We start from the raw sequence: 27506 nt of genomic DNA on the forward strand, positions 1-27506 counted from the left end.
CTCAGAATTCTCCAGGCTGTATGAAAGAGGCCAGGAAACCCTAGTGGTCCTCATCCATGCCCAGATTTATTTAGGGTTGGCTTTGTTTTAGTTAAATAAAGTAACAAATCTTGCACAACAGCAGTAAACTGCAGACTATTCAATCACATTCTATCCTGGCACATGATACCAATATGATCAGTGCTGACAGCTCACTGGTCGTAAACAAGGAGGAGAACTAATCTTGATCTGGAATCTCAGCAAATAGAAATATTGACTGGATTTAAGGAGAGCATATGCAAATTCCTCCAGGAAATTACTTTGATCTTTTGGAACTATTTACTTGGATACCTAACTTGCCTTACAGAATTGTGAACAATAACAACAAAATGCATCAAGAGGCAGACCCTTAAAGAAGAGATGAAAGTATAAATATGAATATAGCTGCAATCAGGACAAAACAGAAATGTGTCAGGTTTTATCTAAACTACCAGTAGAAGTTATACCTTTAATCCCTGAAGTACACAGTAGCTTGTAATTATAATGCTAAAATATTCTTTTTGTTCTCAAATGCAGTTTTTAAAAATCAGAATACTCCCTTGGTAATCTGAGGCTTTTCTCTTCTTGAAATGATGATATATTCAAAAATAATCTTTTATGTGCTCAACAGCTATTTACCCCCAAAACATAAATAATCAAACTGAGTTTTATCAAGCTGGCAGAGAAAAAAGTACAAAAAGGTCAATTTGAGATTCTATTTAGACTCAAATCTCTTTTCCCTCTCAACGATTATGGAGCACCTCTCTAAAATAAAAATGAGATTCAGAAAATATACTTTTAAAACAATAATTTCCATTAGCTTAGATATACTCAAGCAGCAAATCTATGTGGCCGCTAAGAGTTGAAATTCATGACACATAATCAACATCAATTTAATAGAATGCAGCAGTAATAGAATGTAAAAAGTTTGTGAAACTGTTACAGGACTTTAGGTCAGCTAAGATGTATATATTTGCCAAATATAGATACTTGCTACTGTATTCATAAATAGCATAGCACACGTGGACATTAACATACTTTATTTTTAAAGTAATGAGAAATTAGCATATTGAAAAAACATTTGCTCAAGTAACACTTTTATTTCCAGCAATGCCTCTGTATCCTCTATGTATGTTCATGTATGTGTATATATATATATGTATACAGAATATTCTTAGAAAATGAAAATTACAGGGGAGATATAGTCCAGTGCTGTATTTGGAAATGACACACCCACATAAAAAAGACAGTTAAGTAATGTGATTAAGTTTTTTTTTGTTTTTTTTTTTGTTTATTTGATTTATATGCCGCCCTTCTCCGGAGACTCAGGGCGGCTTACAATGCGTTAAGCAATAGCCTTCATACTTTTGTATATTTATACAAAGTCAGCTTATTGCCCCCACAAACTGGGTCCTTATTTAACCTACCTTAGAAAGGATGGAAGGCTGAGTCAACCTTGAGCCTGGTAAGAATCGAACCTGCAGAAATTGCAGGCAGCTGTGTTAATAACAGGGTGCATTAAACCACTGTACTACCAAGGCTTGGGAGGTCTTGCGAGAGAAATGTCCTCAGTATGGTTTCAAATGAATACAGTTAGTCCTGGCTTATCACTCATTCAGTAGCCATTTGAAGTTACAATGGCACCGAAAAAGGAGATTGCAACTGGTCCCCAAAATTGTGGCCACTGCATTACTCTCCTCAGTTGATGTGATTTAAGATTTGGCAACCAGTGCACATTTATAACCATTGAAGAGTCCTGCAGTCATGTGACCGCTATTTATGATTTTCACAGCCAGTTCCTGACAAGCAAAATCAATGCGGAAGCCAGCAGGAAGTCACACTTGGTCATGTGACATCATGCTTCATAGCTGCAGCCGTAATTGTTGGGATTAGTCATGTGATGTTTCACTTTATAATCACATCGCTTCATGACAGAGTTTTTGGTCCTAATTGTGATCGATAAGTGAGGACCACTTGTATTTGGCACTGTCTGCCTTTACTAAAGTAGTCAGTTTGTGGTAGCACTCACATTTTATCAAAATTCCACACATATACATCAAGTTGTCTTCAGATAGAAAAGCTTTAATCAATTTATAAGAGGAAGATATCAAATAATGAATTAGAGACTCTAAACAATTTTTTTTATTTTTGCTGTTTAGTTTCCCTTTCAATTGCTGCATTTGCATTAAATTTCCACATAAAAATATTCTAGTTTATATGAACTATATAAAATAGAAGAGGCCCATAATTCTTTCTCACAACCAGTAGTTTTGAAAAGTATACAAGGTAAATAGGTTTAGCCCAATTATATTAAATATAACTATGCTGCAGCTGTATTTCCAGTTTTACTTCCCCAAAAGAGCGTGCATGCTTTTTATTAGCATGATTATCCATTATTTATAATCTGCAGATTTTTTTCAAAACTCAAAGGATTTCAAGTGGGTATGGGACATCCAGATCCCTTTTGTTAAAGAAGAAGGCATATTATGATAGAGAAGCATATAGTTATTAGTTAGGGTGAAAAATCCAGAATGTAATAAGCAGAATAGATTTTTCTGCTGTTGCTGAGGAGCAGCAGATTAAGCAAGAGAATTTATGGTACAGCATTCCCTGCTAGGCATTTTTCCACTTCAGTTCCTTCCAAACTATTTTCAAACTATTTTATCCCTTGCTCAACACCATAGACTTTTGAAGTTTCTTTATACTGCTGTGTGTCTTTTAACACACCCTCCACAAAAAAAAAGAAGCATGGTTCTGCATCTCTGCTGATCAAAGAGAGTCAAATCCATTTACCGCATTTTTTTCCAGGGACTACCACAGTTTAAGCCATGCTGTTTTTCATGAGCCAGAAGAGTCCTGGGGCCACCACAATATCTCATGCAGTCCAATTAAAAGTTAACAGGGCATAATAATCATCCCATGTCTCAAAGAGTCTCATTTCCAACAAACAATTATATTGGGATCATTCTCTAATCTTTCATCCAATTCCCGATAGCTCATTCCTAGAGAGAAGTAAAAAATAATGATGAAAGAGCATTAGTATAATTCTATTGCTTAGGCAAAATCAATTAGGAAATTGATTTATATTTCCAAATAATCTAAAGATTGTCCTGGCTTTAGAATTGTTTGGTATAATGTTATTCCTATTTATTTTTAAAAATATTTTGTTTCTGCTTTGTTATCTATTAATAAGTTACTGTATGTGTTCTGAGTAGATGAATACAGAGAATATAATTCCTTACCTGTTTTACAACAAATCTCATCATAGCTATGGCAGCCAGTGTATAGTCGAGCTGGATGACTTCTTTCATCCCGAACTATTTTTACAGGATATTTCTGGAGCCGCCGAATAAGACCCTTCATCAACCCAAACTGGATAAGTTTTCTAAACAAGAGAAAGATGCAGAAATATTTAATAACAATAGCAATAGCACTTAGAATTATTTATCATTTCATAGTGCTTTTACAGCCCTCTCTAAGCGGTTTGCAGAATCAGCATATTGCCTCCAACAATCTGGGTCCTCATACCTCAGAAGGATGGAAGGCTGAGTCAATCCTTGAGCTGCTCAGAATTGAACTACTGAAGTGAGCAGTGAGTTAGCTAATAGCTACTGCATTCTAACCACTGAGCCACCATGGCTCTTAAGACACTGTGCAGTGTTTCTTTTTTTGCTATCTAGATGGATTTTGAGATCCACAGGAATGATATATATATGTATTTCTGGTACAGAAATGTGTTCTTTTGGACTGTTTTTTTTCTGTACTGTACCAGACTGTTATAGTGCACACATGCATGGAAAATTTTGATATAAATATTGAAAGAGGTGAAAATATAAGAACCTTTTTCATACATTTCATACTCATGTATTTAATGAGTATTTGGAGAGGGAATTGCTCAAAGGACAATTTAAGATCAACCAATAGGCACACAATTATCAAATTTCTGCCTGCTACAATTGACAAACAGTATATGACGTACATGTTACATGTTTGATGGACACAAACAGATCATGACAATTATTTCTCTTTCCAGACATCCCTAAGTTTCTAAATTTTCTAGAACAAACGAATGCTTTGCCCAGTTGATACTAAAAGACAAGTCTGAACACTTATGCAGCAAGAATGTCATTTTATGCGACTAAGTAATGCTACTGTTACTAATCAAATAACCAGACTCTTCTTACACACAGGTTTACTGAAAAGAATAGGATAGAAAACAAATTAAAATAAGGAACTTCATATTTTGATTTAGCTCATTATTATGTGATCTAGCAGCTGGAAAAAAGAAAAGGATGTATTTGTTCTGAAAATATATATCCATTGTTAAGTAAGCTGAGCTGTGCTGCTTCTACTTGTCTAGATAGAGCCCTAGGAATTGTAGTTTGATGAATACAGCTCTCAAGCAAAGTTCTCAGCCTTGTAGATAAGACAACAGTGATTAGATTGAAACCAGACACATTTAACCTTTAATTGCTCTATGTGGCATATACTGTTGCTGAATTATGGTTTTTTGAAGGGAGGGGAAGCTTTCCTACCTTTCATCCACTCTCTGGAGTTGGAGGGTATAGCGGCAAATAAGGTCTCGAACAGTTGTCCCAGGGCTCAGTCCACAGTAGAGCTGGAAAACATCTCTCAAACTGGCTCGCTTATGTCCTATAGAAAATAGTCACAGAACAAAATTGGGAAAGCTGCTGAAGATGATGTCTACCAACAAAATAGCTAAAAATTAAATAAGAACAGCATTCAATATTACAATGTGGATTGCATTTAGCCTAAATAAACACTAAAAATATCATTCCAAGGGTGGATGCAAATTAATCTGTACTGCCAAATATAGTTTATGGAACTGTTGCTGTCAGTGGCAATGCCAGCAATTAAATTGTTATAAGATTTTTATTTTGGACTGAAAGTCAGCCAAGAGCAAACTAATTAATTTTATCTGCTATACATTATTCATATGACTACTTCTGTCATGAAATGATTGTTTTATGGAACTATATGGTACAATAGCTTAGTAAATAGCTTATATTAATAACCTTTGATTTTACGCAATCTGTCCCAAATATTTTAACAGGAAGAACATACTTGATAAGTAGGAGGAAAAGAACCAATTTTATACTAGTTCCCCTGAATTAGGTGGAAAATACACACTTTCCTGAAATTAAGTTCAACTCAACTCCCAAGGATGTAGTTTGAACAGATACAAACAGGACTATATTTTCAGCCATCCATGCTTCTTTACCTGGTTTTGTGACATATGAGAGACATTCATCTTGCAAACACTTATCATCCACTAGATCCTGAACTTTAGGAGTTGTGCAGTAAACATTTGAGTACTGTGGGAGGGGAAAAAGAGATTTCAGTCAATAGTGGCAGAATTGCAGCGTTTTAGCTACTCCTGGGATTCCGATTAATTACTCATCAAAAGCATTCCAACAGGATTCATAGTGGCATATAATAATTTTAGCATTACATGAAATAATCAAATAGTATCAAGTAGCATTATAGTATAGTATATTACTTTATAGTAATAATTAACAAACTTTTGCCTTTTGGGTTATAGAACTTTCTCACTGAGATCATAGAACTTCTGCCGTACCTGCAGTCTAAAATCTGGAACTCTAGAATACAGTTTTCTGATGAAGGGGCAGATCAATCTTAATTGATACAGAATGAGAGCTGGGAAGGTTCTGGCTCATAGAAGAAATAAAGTGTCCCTTTGCCTTTTTCTGATGCTCAAAAGGCCTTGATAAAGATGGAGGATGAGCACCAAAGTCAATTTTCTCTTCTAACATCAGCAGCATCTCTGTTCCCTGGGCGAGGTGGGTTAGAATAGTGAATTCCTACAGCTTCTAAGACACCTTCCTTGACACCTCAAGATAGTAGCTGAACTCTTAACATTTTTGGCAATTAGCATACATATTCTTTCCATGGTAACCATTCTTTTTTCCCCTAAGACATGTACTTGAGATATATTGTTTTCAAATATCAGGGACTGCTCATTTCATTAATAACTATCAGATTTTTAAGCATCAAAATATCCTGTATGATAACTAGGGCTTCCCTTTTTATTTAAAATGGGACTAGATAATCTCAAATTTTCTGTTTTGGGGTTTCATTAAAGCCTAATTGAAAAAGATACAGGAGCTGTAGAAGACAGAGATCAACACTCTTTCCTGTGATAATGTAACAGATTATAAATGCATGCGTCTACGCATATCCTTTTATTTCTCATCAGTTTATTATGAGCTGAAGCAGGAAGGGATTATTGGAGAAACAATTGCTCTATATGCATAATCATGCCAATATATCAACTTGATATTTTATCGTTTATTTATTTATTGGTTTGATTTATATGCCGCCCTTCTCCAGAAACTCAGGGCGGCTTACAATGCGTTAAGCAATAGCCTTCATACTTTGGTATATACCTGCTTAGTAGGGCTTTTGGCCCCCGCCTAAGCGGTGTTCTTTTTTATACAGTCAGTTTATTGCCCCCACAATCCGGGTCCTCATTTTACCTACCTCAGAAGGATGGAAGGCTGAGTCAACCTTGAGCCTGGTGAGATTTGAACTCACAGTAATTGCAGGCAGCTGGCAGCTAAGAGCTACTTAACAGCACTTTAGACCGCTGCACCACCAAGGCTCATCTCAGTTCATCATACTGTATGCACATTCTACTCACCTGAAGTATTGAAACAAGAGTGACTACATTGTAGTATCTAACAATAAAAAGAAACACATTAGAAAGTAACAAACATAGAAAACTATATGTATATTATAAGAAAAAAAATCCAGAAAATAAATTATAGAGAAACCAGTATCACAAGTGATTGGATATGTGATATTAATTCAAGGTAACCTTCCACTTCTCCAATTTACAGTATGTGGAGAAAAGCTGTTAGTTAAATCCTATGAAAATATTAGGAAGATGATTAAAGTTGCAGAATTAGGGTAAAGAAAGAGCCTTCATGTATGATTTTTTAAAACTATGGTCAAAACGGTATCAGACGAATACACAATAAAAATTCTGCAGCCATCAAAAAAGAATCCAATGTAAAGAGGATGTTAAAGAGTGGTTGCTGAAATGTTATATGTTACATTACGTCACAATAATGTCATGTAAAGCACTCTCTTTCCTTTCCTGTAATCAATCCCAGTAGCTTTTTCTTTTGTGCACCTAGCACTTACAAAAGGTTTTGGATGGCAATTCGAACCAAATTGAGTTCCACATCTGCTTCAGCTGATATTTTCTGAACATGCCGAAATCCATCAATATATGGCAGGATCTAATGAGAGAGAGGAAGCATGCAATGAATGTAAGGTTAACAATGCATAAATATAAACATTTTTTTTCCTCATAAGCTAAATCAGAAAGACAAAATAAGATGAGAAGATGTTCACATAAAAGACCATTTGATTTCAGTGGAAGCATGTCTTAAGCCCTTTCACTTTGTTTGTTTGCTTATCAAATGTATGTAGCTGCCCATCTCATGAAATATGACTGTTGCATGTGAACTACAGTTAAATGGGTGGCTGAGGCAAGTTAAGGTCTGCTGCCAACACTTTACTAATTGCTTAACTGATCAGAATTGACAGGTGTGAACATTAGTTCTTGGAATGTTTTAAAATTATTTATTTATTTAGTTTCTATAGCCACACATCTCAATCAATGATTCTGAGAGGCTTACAATTAAAAAATATACTACAATCAAAACAATAAAAGCATTTTAAAACTCTAACTAAAATCCTCTAAAAACATCCCAAATAAAGGCAGCTGCTGCTTCAAGTTTGCTGAGATACATGGGCAGTTGACAATAACAGTCCTTAGCACATTCAGCACTGCAGGTTCAGGAACACATCCTGATGTTTAGTTTTATGAAAGGCTAACAAGGTTGGAGCCATTCTAATTTCTGAAAGGATATTCCACAGAGCAGGAGCTACTGCAGAAAAGGTCTATTTTCTAGTCCCCACCAGTCAACACTGGCTGATCAGCAGCATGTCCAATCCCCAAGATTGGACTGGTACAGGCTATTGGAAAAAGGTGGTCCCTCAGGTATCACAGACGCAAGCCATGGTGGGCTTTAAAGGTGACAACTAGCACTTTGAATTGCACCCAGAAATATACTGGTAGCCAATGTAGCTCATGCAGTAGTGTCAATATCTGGGTACCATTTGCTACCTGTACAGCCATTTCCTTTTGTGCAGTAGGATTTGCGGACTCTTAACAGCTGTGATCAGAATGGCAAAACAGCATTTTAGCATTGTGCCACAAGCCTTAGCCCCCTTGAATGTGTAACGTTACGATGCATACAGAAAATGGGCAGATTGTGCTGCTTGCGTCACTTTAACATTTCTCCCCCTTTGACCATATGTAAGCATTGCTGCTTTTGTGCTGAACAAAGATCTTAGCAAATACCAAGTTTTAGAGAAGGAATGTGTGCATATTCATATCTACATCCACATGCTTCACTCGAGATTAACTCTCTTCATGTGCACACAAATAACTGCATAGATAAATTTCATTTTCAATTAATCTGCCATTGATAACTAAAATACAGGGAGTCTTTGCTTAACATATGGTCAATTAATGACCAATTATGATGGATCTCAAAAAATATACTTACAGCCCATCCTTGAAGTTACCTTCCTGCATCCCAATGCTGTCACATGATCCCATTTCAGCTGCTTGGAAATTGATTTGCTTTTAAGACCAGCTGCAGCATCCTGTGGACATGTGACCATGGGTGGGATTCAGCCAGTTCCGACTGGTTCGGGTGAACCGGATGCTAATTTTACATCTGGTTCGCTGAACTGGTAGATGGCCCCGCCCACTCCACCCTGCCCCTCCCAGGAGTCTCCATGAGGCCTGTTTTGGATGCCAGGTAAGTGCAGCGCCCACGTGTAGGCTCTGAGAGGACAAAAAATGGGCCTCCCAGAACTCTGGAAACAGGCCTGTTTGCGGCCTCCGGAGGGCCTCTGGAGCCCGGGGGAGGCCGTTTTCACCCTCCCAGAGGCTTGAGGAAAGCCTCCGGAGCCTGGGGAGGGCGAAAAACAGGCCTACCAGAAATACCAGAAGTCTGGAAATGGGCCCGTTTCCAGCATCTGGAAGACCTCTGGAACCTGGGGAGAAATGGGCCTACTGGAAAAACCTAAACGGGCCTACTGGAAAAACAGGCTTATTGGAAGTCTGGAAACGGGCTCATTTCCGGAGGGTCTCCAGAGCCTGGGGGAGGCTGTTTTCGCCCTCCCGGAGGCTTGAAAAAAGCCTCCGGAGTCTGGGGAGGTGAAAATGCCCCCCCCCAAACTCGTGGTGCAGGAGGCCGAGTAGGCCATGCCCACCATGGCCATGCCCACCCAGCAACCGGGCAGAGAACCGGTTGCTAAAATTTTTGAATCCCACCCCTGCATGTGACCATGATTTGCAACCTTTTTTGCCATTTATAAAGTTCATGGAATCCTGCTACCCTTCTTAATAAACTCCATTCTGATGAATAATTTTCTCACTGAATATGCAATTAAATAAATACAGAGGTATTAAGAACACAAAGTTGCAGTCTGAATCTCAAAGCAAGGAAACATTTAGCTAGAACCCCTTTCAATAGTGGGGACAGGCTGAATAAATTCGTACATATTCAACCTGCTTGGAGAAAAATTATGTTCAAGTCAATTTTTAATCCCTCAGATTAATTCGTGGTGGGCATGGAGGGGGAAAATTGCAGGCAAGTTCTTCCTCCAATTGATATTATTGTGAAATCCATGATTGGGACTATTTCAAGCTTTATAATGCCTTGATAAGGCCACACTTGGAGTACTGCATTCAGTTTTGGTCGCCACGATGTAAAAAAGATATGGAGACTCTAGAAAGAGTGCAGAGAAGAGCAACAAAGATGATTAGGGGACTGTAGGCTATAACATATGAAGAATGGTTGCAGGAACTGGGTATGTCTCGTTTAATGAAAAGAAGGACTAGGGGAGACATGATAGCAGTGTTCCAACATCTCAGGGGCTGCCACAAAGAAGAGGGAGTCAAGCTATTTTCCAAAGCACCTGAGGGTAGGACAAGAAGCAATGGGTGGAAACTAATCAAGGAGAGAAGCAATTTAGAACTAAGGAGACAGCTAGAACAATTAATCAGTGGAACAACTTGCCTCCAGAAGTTGTGACTGCTCCAACACTGGAAGTTTTAAAGAAGATGTTGGATAACCATTTGTCTGAAGTGGTGTAGGATTTCCTACCTAAGCAGGGGGTTGGACTAGAAGACCTCTAAGGTCCCTTCCAACTCTGTTATTCTATGTTCATTCTATTCTATGTTCATTATAAGCTAATTTTTTGCACTAACCTGTTGAGTAGTGAGATCCCATTGGGAATTTAAAAAGTCATCTTTATCCTGGGTGAAGACAGGGACGTCATATTCTTGTACAATGGGGGGATCAGGACGTTGCTCAATCACTTTCAGGTGAATGGTGTTTGATTCATCTATGAAAAGGGGCAAAGCTTATCTCAATGCAAGATTATACTATCACAACATGCCTGCTGCAATTGAAATACATCCGACAACAATAACAGACCCTACTTTACAGGGCATAATTGGACTAGGTGTGGAAGGCAAGCGCTCACATTACAACCACGATTAAGTTTTAATGTTGAATGTACAGCAATTTTCAAACCAGTGAGTAATCGGATAACCCAAGTGAATGACACTCTCCAAATCAATATGATAGTGTTACAGTATAGCCTATTCACCTTATTGTCTTACAGCATGTTGCACTTAGTACTAGAGGGAATATTCAAATTATGCAAAACCCCAAGGACAATTAGTGTCTTTTCCTTAATCATGTCAATTTAGAAGAGCCAGAGTATATTTGTAAAGAACAGTAAGAGCTTCCTTCAAAGAACCAACATGCAGCACTTCTTGGTACTTTGTGGACCCTTGATCTAAACAATGGTTGTAGCTGAGAACTGTGGAGGTACTATGCTAGAGAATACTGCTTTGGAAGATGACACCTCCCTTACCACCCAACAAATAAATAGAAACTACAGTGTACTGTATGCTCAAGAACATTGGTACATAATTCTTCCTGCTGTTGCGCAAAATCATATTCTTATCTACTTTACCTGTTCATATTGAGACATATAGATGTGGAGAAGGCAGCACTAAATAATAAGTGTCCTTCTTTCTAAACGTGCTCCATAGGCTTATCTGCCCAAGAATCACAAGTCTGAATTTTAATATGCTCTGTTCCAAAATATATTTTGTAACAATATGCTTGGTGAAAATACCAATAGGCAGAGTGCATTTGCCAGTAGCATTCAGTTCTTCAAGTAGAATGGTCATGATGGGTATCAATTTTTGCTTGCTCTCATCATTGGAAATGAAGCCACTTTCAAGCTAGGAAAGAGCACAGTTGATGATCAATTACAATCAAACTATTACTAGCAGCAGTAGCATGGACTGTGTGCTCCACTAAAAGAAAATACAACTTCATTCAAATAAACCTGAGCATATTTTTCATAGCAATAATAAAATGGAAATTCAAAATTAGAATTAAGCTCTTAGAGTATCATGCATATCATTATTACAGTCACAGAGAGTGATGAAAGAGTAGGCATAAGAGATAGTGATTTGTAGATGAAGGGTCTTGAAATAAGCTAAAAACTGTTTGACTTTTACAGCACACAAAGTACCCCAGGAAAGCAGCATAAGTGTTTGAAGAATACTTCTGGAATAGTACAACTTTGCTGCAGGAAATAGAGTAGCAGGTATAGAAAAACAAATGTGGTTATACTTTACAAGTTTTAATAATATCTTCTGCAAAAGTTTCCAGAGTGCAAAGGACTGGAAGTGAAATGCCTGTTGTGATCAGCTAAGAGGTAGCTATGACAGTCCATATTCATCACACAACTTCATCAGGTGTCACTCAAGGACTTAGAGGTCCTAAAAATATATCAAGTTTGCCACTAGCTAAGCATTAGAGAAAACAAAATGAAGAGTGAAGACAAGGGTGCATCTATGTTGCCTTTTCTGTCACACTGCTTCCTGTCTGCTTGGAAGATCATATCCCAAAGGTTAGACTGCCCTAACCCTGCTTGCATTTTATAAAGCACTTAAGACCTGGAATATGCTCCAGACTCTGGAGGTTGGGAGAATAGAAGCTGCACTGAGAGGATTTTGATGATACTTTTGTCTGGGTTTATCACTGGCATTCACTGATGGTTTTTACCCACATTAATATTGTTTCTTGGTGGTTTTAATGTGTTGTTAGATGCCCAGAGAGCAGGAATGAAGGATATCATATTTAGGCTATTTCTAACCTCCAGAGTAGTAAGATAACCTGCCAGTTTCTTCACAATCGGTTCCAGTGCACAGGTCTTAGCTCTAGCATCACAAACGAAGCCAAGGTTGAAGTGCAGGGCATTCCGGGTGTATTTCTTATGTTCAATGCAAACTGGGCATCCAATTAGCTTTTTTTCCATAGCTGTACTGGATTTTTGTGGAGCAGGGGAGAGAAGCGAGAGAAAACAATTAACTTTCCAGCACTCAAAATACTGAGCAATTGTATTTCTTCATCAAGTAAGGCTTTTCTTACACTGCTCCTACATAATACTCACACTGTGATAAGCTTATTTTGGAGTTCAGGTTTGGTGATGATATATACTTGCACTGTATCAAACAACTCTCGGGAAATAAAATCCTCTGGTACCTGCAGGAACAAGACAGAGCTGCAAATAATTAATAGACAAACAAATCAATAAATAATTACCTTAACTTTTATGGCAAAGCTATTTTTAAACTATGGCAACATGCTTTTCAAACAAAGATGAAAAAACATTTTATACACCACTGCAAAAATAAAGTACGCAATCAGAAATAAAAATAGACAAGCAGATGCATTACACTTGATGAAAGACATCCTGAATAAAGGAGGGGGCTCCATGAATAGCAAGCGCTATGTTTTCCTAGGTCTCGGCTTCAACTCCAGTCAAGAATAATAAAGAGCAAATGTAAAATCTTGGACAACTGATGCCAACCAGAACAGAACAGAACATAACAAATGAGATAGGTAGCTTTTGCACAACTGACCTGATAAGTTATTTTAGGCCCCAGTGTTGGGTGGAATTCGCTGAAAAATATACACTCAATTCTGCTGCTGATTTCCATGGTTGTAACTAAAAAAAGATGAAATACACAGAAATGAATGAACAGCTACATTTGGGAAAAATTAACTCTTATTTTCTTTGAATCCAATTTCAAGGCCTGACACCCCCCCCCCCGATAAAATAACAAATAAAAAAGTAAAAAAGAAATCATGGCCAACTTTAAGGACAAAACACTCAAACGTAACTAAAGAGGACTCCAAAACTATTCTACCCAAGGCCTAAAAGAACAACCTGGTTTTAAATAATTTGCTAAACATCATAAGCGTGGAAGTTGCATGAACCTCTGGGGAGATATAGTTCCAAAAGGCGCAGGCACTGCAACAAAGTTTGCCTACCTTCTGAATCCTATAAAACAACATAGTTTAATCACACAGGTTCAATAGTCATTTGTGGCAGGCTGTTCAGGTAGTTTGGCACCAGTGAGCCAAAAAAAAACAAACAAAACCCCACATTCAGAAAGTGATCTGACTGCAGCAATGGACTAATAATAATGTCCTCCAGAATCAGATGATATTTCATCTGCCCCAAGAGAAAATCCAGATCTAGAGCGTGAGTTGTTATGCACGATGTTCATGATGACTTGGGACAGGTCTGCAGTTATCATGGTGGCCATAAACTCCTGAGTTGCCACAGACTCAATATCACCAGCTTGACATCCTCTGAATGGACGTATGCCCCAAGCCTACTGACTCACATCTAGGAAAAGCTTTATGGCAAGAACATTCTTGAGGGTACGCAAAAACAAAACCATATGGAAAAATGGAGAAAGGAGACCACTGAAGAAGGCATAACGTTAAAGGAGGATATGGCTGAAGAATCCGATCTCCCTTATACTATTTGGAGGACCCTGCATAGGTTGAGGGCTGGAGTGTCTAGATGTAAGATCAATATGCTTAAGTGGAGGCTTATGCTGGGTGAATGCGGAGAAACACAGAGCCCACTCCATTTGCTGTTATGTTGGCTACTACCAGAAGCATATACTGATCATGACTTATTTTTGCCCAATGACAAAACCAAGGTGATTTCATTCTGGCAGTCTAAAGTTTGATCTAGACAAAGAAAAAGAAGAAAATCACCAGCTGGTAAATTGATGTCCCAAGAACTAGTAGCCTCAGAGTCTCAAGTACCAGCAGCTCAGCCAGGAGAGATGCTGTATAACATGGAGGGCAATGCAACAGCAATAATTACATGTTGCTGTTGCACTGGTTTGGAGTGCAAACCAGTTGGAAGGCAACTTCAAACCAGAGATGGATTCACTTAGTGACCCACAATGCTTGCTTAACGAGGGCTGCAGAATATGCCAGGATTGCCATTGCTAAGCAGTGCAGTCACATATTTCACTTTACAACCGCATCACTTAGTGACAGAAATTCCAGTCTCAATTACCATGAAAAGAAGAATGGAGCAGACCCAGTCATGGCCAGCATCTGTGATGCTGCAGGCCAGGCAGTAATTGGAAGAACTTGCCCTATTTCTATATGGAACAAATTCCACAAAAGTAGACTGATCACTAAATATTTCTGTAATCTTACCTCCTGCACTCTATACGTAACCTAAGTACTAAGCTTACATTCTGCATAATTTTATCTTATCACTGGAAGACTAGCACAGCTATCACACTGAGTGAATTCACTTACTAGTGTATGTAACTAATAAATCAGGATGTGAGTCATCTGTGATTGATATACAAATCTTGTACAAACCAGAATTCTGCTGAATTATTCTTGTTCATTGAAGACTAAATGAATCACAGATCAAACTGTCAAGATCTGAGTCACCCGTAGTAAAAAGAGCCAGAAGGAGTAATCAGTGCATTTTGTGAAATGCACTTCAAAACTGTTATTTTGAGCAACACAGAAGGCAGCCTCTAGCATTCTCACTCTTTGGTTCCCATTGACAGCATAGAAATACTATAAATACTATACTATAAAGAGTATCTACAAACAGACCTTCTATTTCCAAAGGCCCATATTTTCCAAAGGAAGGCAGGACAATATTCCACGATAGCAATAGTTATATGTCTACCCACTCTATCCATCATGTTGAGAAAGGCTTTATACTGTACTTAGCAATCTTCTAAATCGGCTGAAAACAGGTGCCCTATTTTTCATTAGAACTTCTTTGTTAATCTTCCCATTTATGCATGCATACATTTGTAATCTACAGTACTAGGATATTAATTTACCTACTGTAGTCCATCAATTTATTCAATGTTTTTCAGATTTGGCAACTTTTAAATGTGTGGACTTCAACTCCACAAAATTCTGGGAGTTGAAATCCATGCCTCTTAAATTGCCAAATCACTGCTTTAGCTCATAAATTACAAGCCAGTCTGCATTTATTTAAATATAACCGATTCCCACAATTCTGGCAGAGAGCGGTTTTTTTTCTTTTTAAGAACTGACGGAAATGTCTTGGTGGAAGAAATTTATAGATCAAGCGATATTCTTGCCTTTTTAATCAATAATCAAACTGCCTATGAAGTTACAGGGTATTATTGCTCAAGAAAGGCCTATTTAATGCCCGGTCCCCTGAACTAACAGAAAGCTGCCTAAACTTGGGGTTCACGTAAACTCCTAAAATCCCCGCCAGATAGTGTGCCTAGGGAGGGAGGGATCGGGAGCCTTCACACGCTCTCTCTCTCTCTCTCTCTCTCTCTCAGGTAGCCAAAGACCAGCCCACAGGCTCTGCACCTACCGGAAGAGCACGGCCAAAGCACGCATGTGCAAGGCTAACTCCAACTGGGCGAGCGAAAGAGCTTGTGGAGGGGGGGGGAGCGATCTCACAGCGCCTGCGTCCTGGAGGAAACAGACAACCTTCCTGCAGATCTCCGTTCGCAAACGTGTTCCCCGACCTTGGCCGCCGGTAACCATACAGCACTAAAGCTAAGACCCGGAGGGTAGTTACGAACGTGCGATGCTTGTCACGTGTCGCGCAGCTAGCTGTCTTGGAGAGGGTTTCCCCCCCCCCCCGATGATGGGCAGCGCGGCTCAGCCTCTCAGACGCAGAGACCGGCCGCCAGGGTAGGAGGAACATATGACAAGCTGGGTGGACTTGCCCAATCAAAAGGCATCAGGTACTTCCTTGGCTTCCACCGGAGTTGATGCTCCTTTGCGATGCTGCTGTTCTCGGCGGAGGTGAGTTCTTTAGAATCTCCCCAAGCCAAGACGGTTGGGTTGGAGCTGGGAGAGGGATGCTTTTCTCAAAGCCTTCCGGGCGGGGGTCGGGTTAGGGCAGATCTGCCGAAGGGGATGGGCTCTGCCTGGGGTTTCCAAAAAGCTTGGAATGCTTTTTGTGAAACAGCAGCCCGGGAACTCAACGCTTCTCATTCTGGCAAAAAGAAACCCTAGGTGTAGTCCTTGACTGGTGGAGGCATCTCTCCACACCTCTTGTACTACAGACCTTATCGCCTACGCCAGTTGCAATGCAAGATGTAGGGTGGGCAAAGCTGAAGGCTGCTTTATCCGAGGAGAATGTGTGTCCTGGTGGTGACAGATCAGGTGAGGCGGAAGATCGACACATTCTCGTGCCTCTCCCCGAAATGATTCTCGAAACTGTGCATCATCGTTTTGGACGGAGTCCTGAGAGCTGTGTGTCTCTTTAGAAAAGCTTAGCTTCTCGTGTTTCCTTCCTTCCTTTCTTCTAGCAGCCACCTCCACTTTCGATTGTGCCCCTAAGATACGCGGTGCAGAATCGAAGTGCAGGCTGCCCTCGTCTTCTTTTTCAAAATGCTCAAGAGGGAGCCTTGCCTTGCCACTGAAAGAAAAGAAAGAAAGACTATGACATCTGTCTCTTTGCCTTAATCCTGTATTACAGAGAACAGCCTAGGGCTAGGCTAAAAGACGGTTGTGTTATTTGTGGTTCAGCATCTTGTAGGAACCTAGCAAAATATGTTTTATTTGTTTAGGGATACCTGAACAAGGTATGATATGAAAGCCTATTGGTAGGGTCAACCTGCCTTAAGGTCAGTCAAATTTCTTCCAGTCTCATTTCTTTTTAATCCCATGGCTTTATTTAATTAAGGTTCTTACAAAGCTTGGAGTTTAATTCTCCACTCAGGTTGTTTTCATTTATTACCGCATCCCCATAGGTAAAGCAAATTTGTGGTAAATTGAATTTGCATATTATAAATTTGATTCCAAAATAGCTGTTACAGGATATATAGAACTGTAATTCTCAGTTAGCAATGAGTTTCCACTATGAAAATTTGTAATAAATTCATGCATGTATGATTATATATTTAAGTTGCTTGCCTATTTCTTCAGGTGCAAATAATTTAATGGATGGATTTTAAAATGTCAATAGAGGTCTCAGGATGATGCTCACTTGGTAGCCTTGGGCAAATTACCATTACTTAACAGTAAATATGAACAGGGGAAAATTATTTTCATGTTTATATTTATATAATCCTGACCAGTAAAAATTGGGCAAACAGATTGGTAATACAGCTTGCAAGCTGTATAGTGCATAAAAATTAAAAACAATTCACTGGTGTTTTCTATTAGTGCTTGTGACTGAACAGTTTTTCAAGAGTTTTATCTTGAAATGTTATTTTTCAGAGTTTCAAATGTTTGCCATCTACTTCTATGTTGCTCAGAGGACTGAAGATGGACAGCATGATAGATGTGAACATGAGCCCTGCTGTGTTCTTTAACTTGACACGTATTCAAACATACTCATAGCTTATGATTGAGATGCATTTCCACAGACACTTATAGTAAAGGTTGCATGTAATTCTGCAGGCTGTTCTTCAAGAAATAATAATTTCCTAGTGAAACAAAACAGTGATGTTTTAATTTTTTAGGGTTTCTATAGGGAAAGCTCTGATGGTGTACTAGCAGTGAAATGTAATAGAGGATGATTTTTTTTGGCTAATGATTCATAGAAAAGAGTGCTGCACAATATTTGTTTTGAAAAGGCCCCAGAAAGGAAGATCTTCAGGCCTGCATGACTGCTCAGTTCAATTTGAAGAGGTGGATATTTTGCTCCCCACAGATGCAACAAAAGTGATTCATGGCTATGTTCACATGACCCCTGCTGAACCATAAAGTAGCCATCCATATTTTAGCTGTGATTTGTTGACATTGGCTTTCTTAAATTAAACTATGGTTAAATTAATCACAAGGAAGCCTACTGGGTTCATGTATCAACCATGGCTGTGTGGTTCCCTTCTTTTGCTTGTCTGCATTGGTTTGTGGTTTATTACCAATCCCTGTCAGGGGAGCTTCCCATACTTCTGAATGTCAGTTGAAGTTGACAGTGGGAGAAAATAATTACAACAGCTTGCTATACTTGCATTTTGCAATATTGACACCATCTCTCTCTGAATCTAAACAATGGAACTAAATCAGCATTAGTGGTGTAGTTAGGCTTTCTTCAGGCATATACGTTTAGTTTGAGTGTTGTGTGTTTAGTCAATTTGATTCCTGGAGGGAACAAAAGCCTCTTTTAAGCTGAAGCCCACCCTATATTAAAGGTTTAGAAAACCTTTTCCTCCACAGCAAAAAAATCCATCCAACCCTCAAAAGTCAGCATATGCTTAATGCATACAAAATGAGAACAGGAAAAAGAAGAGGGAGAAATGAGATTAAATTGGAATTAAAACATTTTATGATATGACATTACATTAAGAGCCTAAAAATATCTAAAACTTAGTTCCTTGCTGGCAGAATCCCAGGTTTTGATGGCAAATCCTTGTTGGAAATGAAGACACTGCTTTGACGGTTTAGGATTTTCTTTGATTATACTTGAGGACTAAAGACTATTCTTGGGTTTTCCAGATGCTTTTATTTTGCTCCTTCTTAATATCTCTTTATACAGGATAATTGACAGAAGCATGAGAAACCTGAAGCAAATTTTTTTTGTTTAAAGACAGTAGTGATCGAGTTTTCCCTCACTTTGATGTTCTGGAACACTTGATAGGTTTTGCATGTAAACAAAGAAGATCGATAATTAGTGGACAGTGGAAGGCCAACATCTTATTCATATTCCAGAAGACATGGCTCTGACAGTTGAAACGGAATCTCAGATTTACCACTCTCTCAGGACTGTCTTTGGTGCAGCCGCACACCTGGTTTCTCTTGGATTCACTATTGTCATGGTGGTACTCACCAGACCTGGATCAAGTAAGTAAAGAGCAAAGGGAGGACCATTTGGTGTTATTTGAAACATGGACAGGAATGCTTAAGATATATTGTACAGTACAGATCGTCCTGCTGGATGATGACTTTAGCTAGTAGGTCCAAGCTGGGCATGGGGGCTGGGGAGGAGGCTGAAAGTCTGAAAGGAGGAGGCTGAAAGTCAGTCCATAACCTCCCTTGTTGAGTTAGACTTAAGATCTTGGCAATTCTAGTCACCCATTTTGACCAACACTCCACTCTGGATTTTCCAACCTCAACTATACTGTATAATTAAAAGAATTAGTGGAGTGGAGAGGTAAGGTGTTGTGCTTGAGCTAGTTAAATTCAAATCCCACTCAGTTATGAAGTTTTCTTGATAAATTTTGTCCAATCATGCCTTCAGCCCCACTTATCTTATAGGATCATAGCTCTGATACAGTGTTGGGAAAGACCCCCTTCATAAATGCTACCTTGAGTTCTCAGAGGAAAAAAAGTTACGATATTTGTGTTGCATGCCTTTGAGTCATTGTTTAATCCTGGTGACTGTCTGGGCAAATCTGCAGTTTGCTTGGCAAGGTATGCAGAAGTGGCTTGCAATTGTCTTTCTAGGGAAAATAGAGAGAGAGTGACTGGTCCAAGGTCAGCTGGCTTCATACCTAAAGTGGGACTAGTAGTCATGGTTTCCCAATTTCTAGCCATAAGCTTAATGTATAATAATCTGTGATTATGATTGGATTGCATCCATACTGCATTGCCTGTGCTGAATTTGGTCAGTGTGTGTAGCCTTTGCTTTTGTTTTATTGACTACAGGCTGAGCTTCTCCCACTAAGTTCATCTATTCATTGCAGTGTCTTCTCCAATCTAGTTATAGTTCTGTATCTTCTGTGAAAAAAGGTAATCAATTTCTTTTAGTGAAAGGAAGATGACAGTGAAATAAGAGCCTGCAAAGGCTTAACATGGATTAAGCTCCATTTTCCATGGTGAATAAAGAATTTTGAGAATGGACATCATTTTGTAGGATCACAGGAAACAAAATTATGAATCAATATAACAATGTTTATTTTATTTGTACCCTGTCTTTATTATTTTTTATAAGTAACTGAGGAAACTAATAACGTTTCCTTCTCCTATTTTCCCTGCAACAATCACTCTGAAGTGAATTGGGCTGAGAGAATGACTGGCCCAAGGTCACCCAGCTGGCTCTCATTGATAAGGCAGGACTATGGAACTCATGACCTACTGGTTTTTAGCTTTGTATTTTAACCACTAGACCAAACTGACTAACATTTAATTCTGAGAATGTATGTTGTGTTACCTTATTATAAATATTATGTAGTATAAAGTTTCATGAATTAGTACTTAAAAATTTACTTCATAATAATCTGTTTTCTTTTTTTTTTAATTCTCCATGGACATGTTTTATTTCTTCCTCGACCTCAAGAGATTATTAGATTCATATTTGAAAGAACCTCAGAATTATTTATTTCACAAATAATGGGCTTCCAATACTAGCATATTTAGTATTGTTCTATTTGTAGTTTTTCAGTCAACATATTAATACTGTACTTCACAATCTGTGGACATGTCAGTTCTTCTGTCCTGGGCTATGCTTTAATTTCTTAGCTGCACAAATCTTATTAGTGATACAAGGATACAAGGGCAATAATTATTTATTGACCCTGTTTTGCTTAATTTGAGAGAATTTAGGAATGTGAATGAAAGCCTTGTGCTTCTATTTCTACCCTTAAAGGTACCCAGTCTGAACACAGGATGAAAATTGTCCCTAATTAGCTTCCAGATTTTGATGGCTCTACCTTTGGTGGCTCCAGGGGCTCCCAAATGCAATATCAGCATAGGCACAGCTATGATAGAAACATTGGGTCAGATTATCTCTCACAAGGATGTTTTAAGACTTCAACAAATGAATTGAATGTAAGGAACATACTTTATCTTTTCAGCCATGATTAGCCAGCAGACATTGATTTTGTCCTCATTCCTTTCCAGGTTTGTTCTCCTGGCATCCTTTCTTAATGTCTCTTGCGGTAAGCCAGACAAATGAGATTATGTTTTCTAGATTTTTTATCTTGCATTTATTGTTTTTATAAATAACTCAAAGCAGTAGATACATATATAATACTCCTTCCTTCTATTATTGGTTATTGTTTCTCAAATAACTAACTATGCAGGTAATCCTTGACCTATGACCACAATATAGTGTACTTATTACAGTCAAGAGAGCGCCTCGCTTAATGACCTCGAACCCCCTGCAGTTGTTAAAATGACTATGTGGATTGTTAAGCGGAACAAAGAGTGCCCATGGGAGGGGAAGGTCCTGGAAGTCCTGGCTCATGCCCACCTGCCTTAGGCTTCCCAAGGCCTCCTTTACCTCATAAAATAATCTGTGCTCCGCTTTCCACCTTGGGGTCCCCACAGCCCTCGGGCCTGTTTCTCCCTCCCTGCACTGGTTTCCCACAGGGCTTTGGCCTCCTGCCCATTCCCCATCACCCACTTGGCTTTTGAAGCTCTCCAGAACTCTGTACTTCACGTTGGGGAAGGAGGGCATGCCACACCACCCCTCAGCGTTCCTGGACTGTGTGGCTGCGTCACAGATGTAGCTGCCATTTTAACGCAGCCACAATGTGGATTGCTTTGCTGCTGGGCTGTGTTGTCTAGCAACACAGTTCCTTGTGGCCACACTGAAATGGCAGCTGCGGCCCAGTAACAGAACGATCCATTATGGTTCCTTAACATGAACTGCGCAAATGCTGTAGAAAGCTCTGGCATTTTCCACAGCACTGCACAGACCATGTTAGGAAACAGAACAAACTGCTTCATTGCTGGGCTGTGTGGCAGTCCCAAAAGCGGCTGCCAGTTTATGAACAACCCCATGTGGGACAATCCTGGAAATGTCTGCCATTTTATGAATGGCAATTCAATATGGCCACTTGGAAGATATATCCCAACAACAAAACTGTGCTTTCCTAACTCAAGCTCTGGAGTTCTTGGAAAGTTAAGTAAGGAGGAGGATGGGAAGCAGATCCAAGGCCTGTGGGGACCCAGTGTGTGTGGGAAATAGGGAAACAGGCAGGAGTATCACTGTGTTGTTCATAAGGATGAATGACTGAAGGGTCACTGCAGCAGCTGTAACTTCAGGACTGGGTCATAAGTAGTCTTTGGGGGGGGTCTGCTGTAACTTTGAACAGCTGCTAGGTGGCTGATTGTAAGTTGAGGACTACCTGTACAACCTTCTCTTTTATAACAAGTTGTTCAGTCTGCTGGGTCTTCATGCAAAAAGGTAAAATACTTTGTTGCACTTAATAGGGGGCAGGTGCGTATTCTTCACTATGGAAATTGGGAAAAATAGCATAGCACTTCTGCTGCCCGTTTCAAGAATGAGTCTGTCTCTATACCGTCTCTCTAAATCTGTATTTTCTCTTTTGCAGAATTTCATTTAAAAGTTATGTGCTATATCTTCTTGAATAGGTCTCCCCCATTGACAAACTAGTGTCTTGCTAAATATCTGACGGTTTCCCAAATTTTTGCATGAAGTATTGCTAAATATTTTTTGCAGCTGACCTTTATGTGGGAAACTCTTATGTCTTTTTCTGTTTTCCCTTCTCCCAGTTTTCCTTCCTGATGACAGAGGCCCTGCTGACTTTCTCTCCAGAGAGCTCCCTCCTCCGGTCCTTCTCCCGCAAGGCCAAGGTCCGCTTCCACTGGGCTTTACAGCTGCTTGCTCTCATCTGTGCATTGCTGGGATTGGCCATTATCAGCTATAACAAGTACCTCAATGGGAAAGAGCACTTTGTCACCTGGCACGGCCAGACTGGCTTGCTGACAGTGGTATATGCTAGCCTGCAGTGCATGGGTGGACTCGTCCTGCTCTATCCCAAACTGATGAAGAACTGGACCCTGAGCAAACTGAAACTGTACCATGCCACATCAGGACTGATTGGGTATCTACTTGGTTGTGCCAGCTTGATGCTGGGCATGTGTTCCCTGTGGTTTTCCACAACTGTGACTGGAATCTCCTGGTATCTAACTATGCTGTGCCCTATTCTCACCAGTTTGGTTATCATGAACCAAGTGAGCAATGCCTATCTCTACCGTAAAAGAATCCAGCCTTGAAAACAATTGTAAAACAATCTGTGTGGCAGCCCAGAAGCATTTCTGCATTATCTGGAAGGAATCCATAGCTATATACAGGAGTACTGGAACTCAAGAATCTCTTTCTACCTGCCTCTAACTTTTTATGGATTTTTTTTAATTACTTCAATTTTTCCATAGCAGAGATGCCTATGCTGTTGAACCAAGTTTCTTGCAATCCCATTGCTGGAACTATAATAATTATTAGTATTGTATAAGAGCCCAATTTTGCTCTACTGGTACTCCTTCACCCCCTGAATGAAATCAGTGGATATATTCTGGTTTAAATTATTCTTGATTGGCCATGTACATCTACGATTGTAAATCTAACTTGCTGTAACTTCTTTTTCATATTCGTGCTCAGTTCTAAGGCATGGGCATTTTTAAACTTCCTCTTTGAAAGGATGGCTTTTATTCAATGTATTCAGTTTTTGTTTGCATTGATGGTCAATTCTTCCTCTTTTTTTAAAGTCATATGCTATGTGATGGTACAGCATATCCAGCTACATTAGCTAAATCATATGTGCTGATCAAGGGCTAATAATATATTTTACATTTTTTAAAAAAAGTAGAATTGCTTTGTGCAGATGGAAAATGCAGAAGAAAAAAAACTTCAGAAAATGAATATTCCTTTACCTGTTGTTTTTCTTACTCAAGCCTATCTGTCCTGCTCCCAAATACTGTCATCTCCGAAGGATTTCAAATGCATGTTAGCCTGTAAGATAGAGACAGCTCTTCAGCATAAAAGGTATCACTTAAAACCAATGTCCCTCCATTCTCTAGATACATTGGGATTATTGTAACTCAATTCCCAACCAATATTCTTTCTGCTCTGCAGTTAAATGATGCTGAGCTATAAAAAGGCACTTTAATTTAAAGCAGAAAACAGGAACATACATTCCTGGATCCCTGCCAGAATTTAAATTATAGTCAACCATTTCTGCAGGTTGTATGCCCTGGCTTAATGGCATAATAGGAAGATTAGCAGAGCATATCAGTGAGTTGCTTACTTTGCTAACACTTTAATAAGTTTTCAAAAGATGTGTCCCCTGAAAGCATATGGTATCCTTATCCAGGAGCAAGTTACCCATGAGAATCTAGATTATTCTTGATATGGCCCTGTACGTCTATAATTGTAAATTGTAGTGCCACTACAATTTTATAGACAAAAGATGGAATAAGAAAGAAAAGATCTAAGGCAACTTTAATATTTTAAGATGTGTGGACTTCAGCTCCCAGAATACATCAGAATGCTGGCTAGAGCATTCTGAGACCCAAATCCCCACATCTTAAAATGACTAGGGTTGGAAACACCAGTCTAAGGGTAAGGAAGTAAGCACAAACTATTTTTAGAAAGATGAGAAAATGCAGGGTGAAGAATACTATTTTATCCCTATTATTATAAAAGAAATATCAAGGACACCCAGAGTTTTGAATGACTTTCACAATGCACATTTGATTATATCTCTCTCCCTACCAATAGTTAATAGGGAGTATCCAATTTCTCTTCTCCTGCTTGGCAGCTCCTGTCTTGTAATCTCTCGTATTTCTTCTCTAACCTTCTCTCAAGTTATCTTGTTCTTCCTTGCTATGTACTATTATAAACGTTGAACGCTGATTAAAACATGATTTACACATTTTTACTCAGAAGAAAATTCACTTGGTTTATATATGCAGGTGAAGATCTAATAAGGCTTATCCCACATGCAAAGAAGAGATGTGGCAAAAATTCAAGGGGCCATGAATCCAAAGAAATGTACAAAAGATTGGGAAATAGAACTGTTTCAATCTCTCTCAACACTTTATAGTGCAGCTTCTGGGATGATCTTGTCCCAGAAGATGAATTGAATCTGTCCCTTGACAGTATGCATTGAATTTAGAGGTGATTAGCTGACAGCTTTGGTAGCCATGAAGTTTCAAAACATGCTGGCTAAGTTAAAGCTAAATTACAGTGTGATTGGTTTTTGTTTTGACTTAAGTTTGTTAATTAAACCATTATGGCATTTTTATGTACCAGGCCACCATAGTTTATTCTACAAGTCATGGTTAAAACTTAAAAGAAACCAAGGTTTAGCAGGATGGATGAACCCATCCCATAGCACTAACATAATGGCTAACAAAGTGTGCTCCTTCAGGTTTCTTTTTAATTTCTTTTTAAACCACAAAAGGCAAGAACGAGTAACTCTCCTCTTGAGTTTCCACAATACTTAACTCCTGAACTTTTTTCTCCTATTGTATTATATAGTTTTCTGTTCTCTAAAGTGGAATCTTACGGCAAATTGATGATGGAGTGATGGGAACTGTAGTCCCAAAACTCAACAGGAAACTAGTTGGAGAATCTGTCACAAGTGACTGCAAACCTCATCTTTTAGATTTGTAAAGAAAAAAAAAAGGCTTATCTTCTGCTCAATAAATCAGGCAAAGTATGCTTGATTTTGACTCAAACTTTTCAATATCTGAGTAGTAAGGAATAATAGTACTAGATAGTTTGATCCTGCAATTACAGACAGAAATCTATTGGCTTGATTGACAAGGAAATCTTCTCATTTCTCAAGACTTGGAATGGTTTCCTATGCACAGTTATTTCACAAAAATAAGATATATCATGCAAACAGATCTTGAGAAAAGTTCATATGTGATTAAATGTATGTGCATAAAAAGCATTTTCATTCATCTTTAATTCTTACATCAAAGCACTTCTCAAGCATCCTGAGGTTCTTAAATAAATAAATAATGGGGGACAACTCTAATTGCTTTTGTTTTTTTATCTTGGCTATCAGCAACAATTGACCTCCCATAATACATCTTGTTTGTTAACAAACATTTTGTTAATGCTTGTTAAAACAATTTCGGTAACCATAGTTCCTGCTTATGTTACTTCCAGGAGCTCCTTAAATAAATATATATTTGTATTCTACTATTGAGAAAGGACAACACCTACTTTCCAAAGAGGGAGAAAAATAATCACAGAAAAGCTTCTTTAATGGGGAAATAATATTGTGTCACAGAGGAACTATTAATACTGATGTATTTAAAGACACTCATGTTGCAGTCAATGAAACAGACTAACTTAAGTCCTATAGTTTTCAAAGTCATGGCCACAGGTAACTTTAGTTACAATGTAAGCTTTGATTGCATTCCCCTCCTGTCCTATTTTTAAAATTTAATTCAGTTCTCTATCACAAAGGCAAGAACAAGGTTGATGATCTTGTTAAGATATTATCACATGGCATTGTGTAATGAGTATGAGATATGCTCTTTTCAAGCAGCACCTAAATGCCTGTATTTCCAGTGGTACATAGTTTAGGTATCAGTAGCTGCTACTTGTGTTCCAACATATATTTTACCATACAGTATTATAGTTAAAAAAAACATAACACTAGGCTTAAAAAGTTTGTATTTGCACTGAAAGCATAGGGAAGATTAATCGTCTCATAGATAACATCAATGAACAGTTTATAACTGGTTCCAATGCTACTTTTTTGCCCAGTGTCTACTCATTAAACCGTCAAGTAATGATTACTGCCTTGATAAGAGGGAACAGAGGTAATACTTGTTATCTGAAAACATCAAAAACAAAATATATGCCACCAAACTGTGTAACAAATGAACCTACCACTGAAACTCGGGAGTGGGGAAAAGAAGCTTGTATTTATGAGCGCTGAAATAAAGATTTTTTTAAAAATGCAGCAACTGTGACATACTGCCATCATGCTTGTTTTGCTTCCTTCAGATAGATTTTGCATTGTTCAGTCGTACAGAAATTATTGGAATCATAGCTCAGATTTTGTGAAAGCATAACATCATCAGATATTTCTATTAACCTTATTCCCTTTAAGATTTCTGCCTGCATTTCAGAGGAATATTACTCTTTATGGCCGCAATATTTTAAGAATAACTTGTTATTTTCAAGTCATTGAGCAATAATTTAATACAGCAGCCAGATTAGCTATGATTAGAATTAGAATCTGTTCATTAGAGCCTGTCTATGAATTCACATATGTTCTGTCCCAGCCTTCACAAGCAATGAGAAACTGCTTACTCACAAGTAACACAAACCTTTTT

General features: G+C 38.6%; 2 protein-coding genes across 7 annotated transcripts; one reads left to right on the forward strand and one right to left on the reverse strand.

The window, feature by feature from the left end:
* Positions 1 to 1041: 1041 nt before the first annotated feature.
* On the reverse strand, positions 1042 to 16161 carry NPRL2 (NPR2 like, GATOR1 complex subunit). 2 transcript variants are annotated; one of them, XM_034440390.3, is made up of 12 exons: positions 15874 to 16161; positions 13100 to 13185; positions 12628 to 12719; positions 12331 to 12499; positions 11299 to 11407; positions 10358 to 10494; positions 7207 to 7304; positions 6701 to 6737; positions 5261 to 5354; positions 4554 to 4671; positions 3261 to 3403; positions 1042 to 3020 (listed from the first exon to the last, which is right to left on the reverse strand). In XM_034440390.3, exons 2-12 carry the CDS (start codon positions 13175 to 13177, stop codon positions 2953 to 2955), a joined length of 1143 nt encoding a protein of 380 aa, XP_034296281.1. In that variant the 5' UTR covers positions 13178 to 13185; positions 15874 to 16161; the 3' UTR covers positions 1042 to 2952. The 2 variants fall into 2 exon arrangements, with proteins under 2 accessions (XP_034296281.1, XP_034296295.1); XM_034440404.3 differs by having other exon boundaries at positions 12628 to 12738; positions 15874 to 16013.
* On the forward strand, positions 15904 to 27130 carry CYB561D2 (cytochrome b561 family member D2). 5 transcript variants are annotated; one of them, XM_034440439.2, is made up of 4 exons: positions 15904 to 16313; positions 19099 to 19301; positions 21300 to 21337; positions 22920 to 27130. In XM_034440439.2, the coding sequence occupies exons 2-4, from the start codon at positions 19175 to 19177 to the stop codon at positions 23421 to 23423; spliced, it is 669 nt and encodes a 222-aa protein (XP_034296330.2). In that variant the 5' UTR covers positions 15904 to 16313; positions 19099 to 19174; the 3' UTR covers positions 23424 to 27130. The 5 variants fall into 5 exon arrangements, with proteins under 5 accessions (XP_034296330.2, XP_034296311.2, XP_087743823.1 ...); XM_034440420.2 differs by having other exon boundaries at positions 15955 to 16313; positions 18997 to 19301; XM_034440429.3 differs by lacking the exon at positions 15904 to 16313 and adding an exon at positions 16316 to 16676 and having other exon boundaries at positions 18997 to 19301.
* The last annotated feature ends 376 nt before the right edge of the window (positions 27131 to 27506 follow it).

Source organism: Pantherophis guttatus, chromosome 2 (genome assembly GCF_059756535.1).
Source record: "Pantherophis guttatus breed Tessera chromosome 2, ASM5975653v1, whole genome shotgun sequence".
Classification (NCBI taxonomy): domain Eukaryota; kingdom Metazoa; phylum Chordata; class Lepidosauria; order Squamata; family Colubridae; genus Pantherophis; species Pantherophis guttatus.

What these genes read in the sequence shown, in the direction of transcription:
- CYB561D2 (XM_034440439.2), top strand. Translation starts at nt 19,175, where the DNA reads ATGGCTCTGACAGTTGAAACGGAATCTCAGATTTACCACTCTCTCAGG. An exon ending in ACTCACCAGACCTGGATCAA is followed by an intron (nt 19,302 to 21,299) that starts GTAAGTAAAGAG and finishes ATTCCTTTCCAG; the next exon opens with GTTTGTTCTCCTGGCATCCT. An exon ending in CTTTCTTAATGTCTCTTGCG is followed by an intron (nt 21,338 to 22,919) that starts GTAAGCCAGACA and finishes CCCTTCTCCCAG; the next exon opens with TTTTCCTTCCTGATGACAGA.
- NPRL2 (XM_034440390.3), bottom strand. Translation starts at nt 13,177, where the DNA reads ATGGAAATCAGCAGCAGAATTGAGTGTATATTTTTCAGCGAATTCCAC. An exon ending in GGCCTAAAATAACTTATCAG is followed by an intron (nt 12,720 to 13,099) that starts GTCAGTTGTGCA and finishes TTGTTCCTGCAG; the next exon opens with GTACCAGAGGATTTTATTTC. An exon ending in ATTGCCATCCAAAACCTTTT is followed by an intron (nt 6,738 to 7,206) that starts GTAAGTGCTAGG and finishes TTTTATTGTTAG; the next exon opens with ATACTACAATGTAGTCACTC.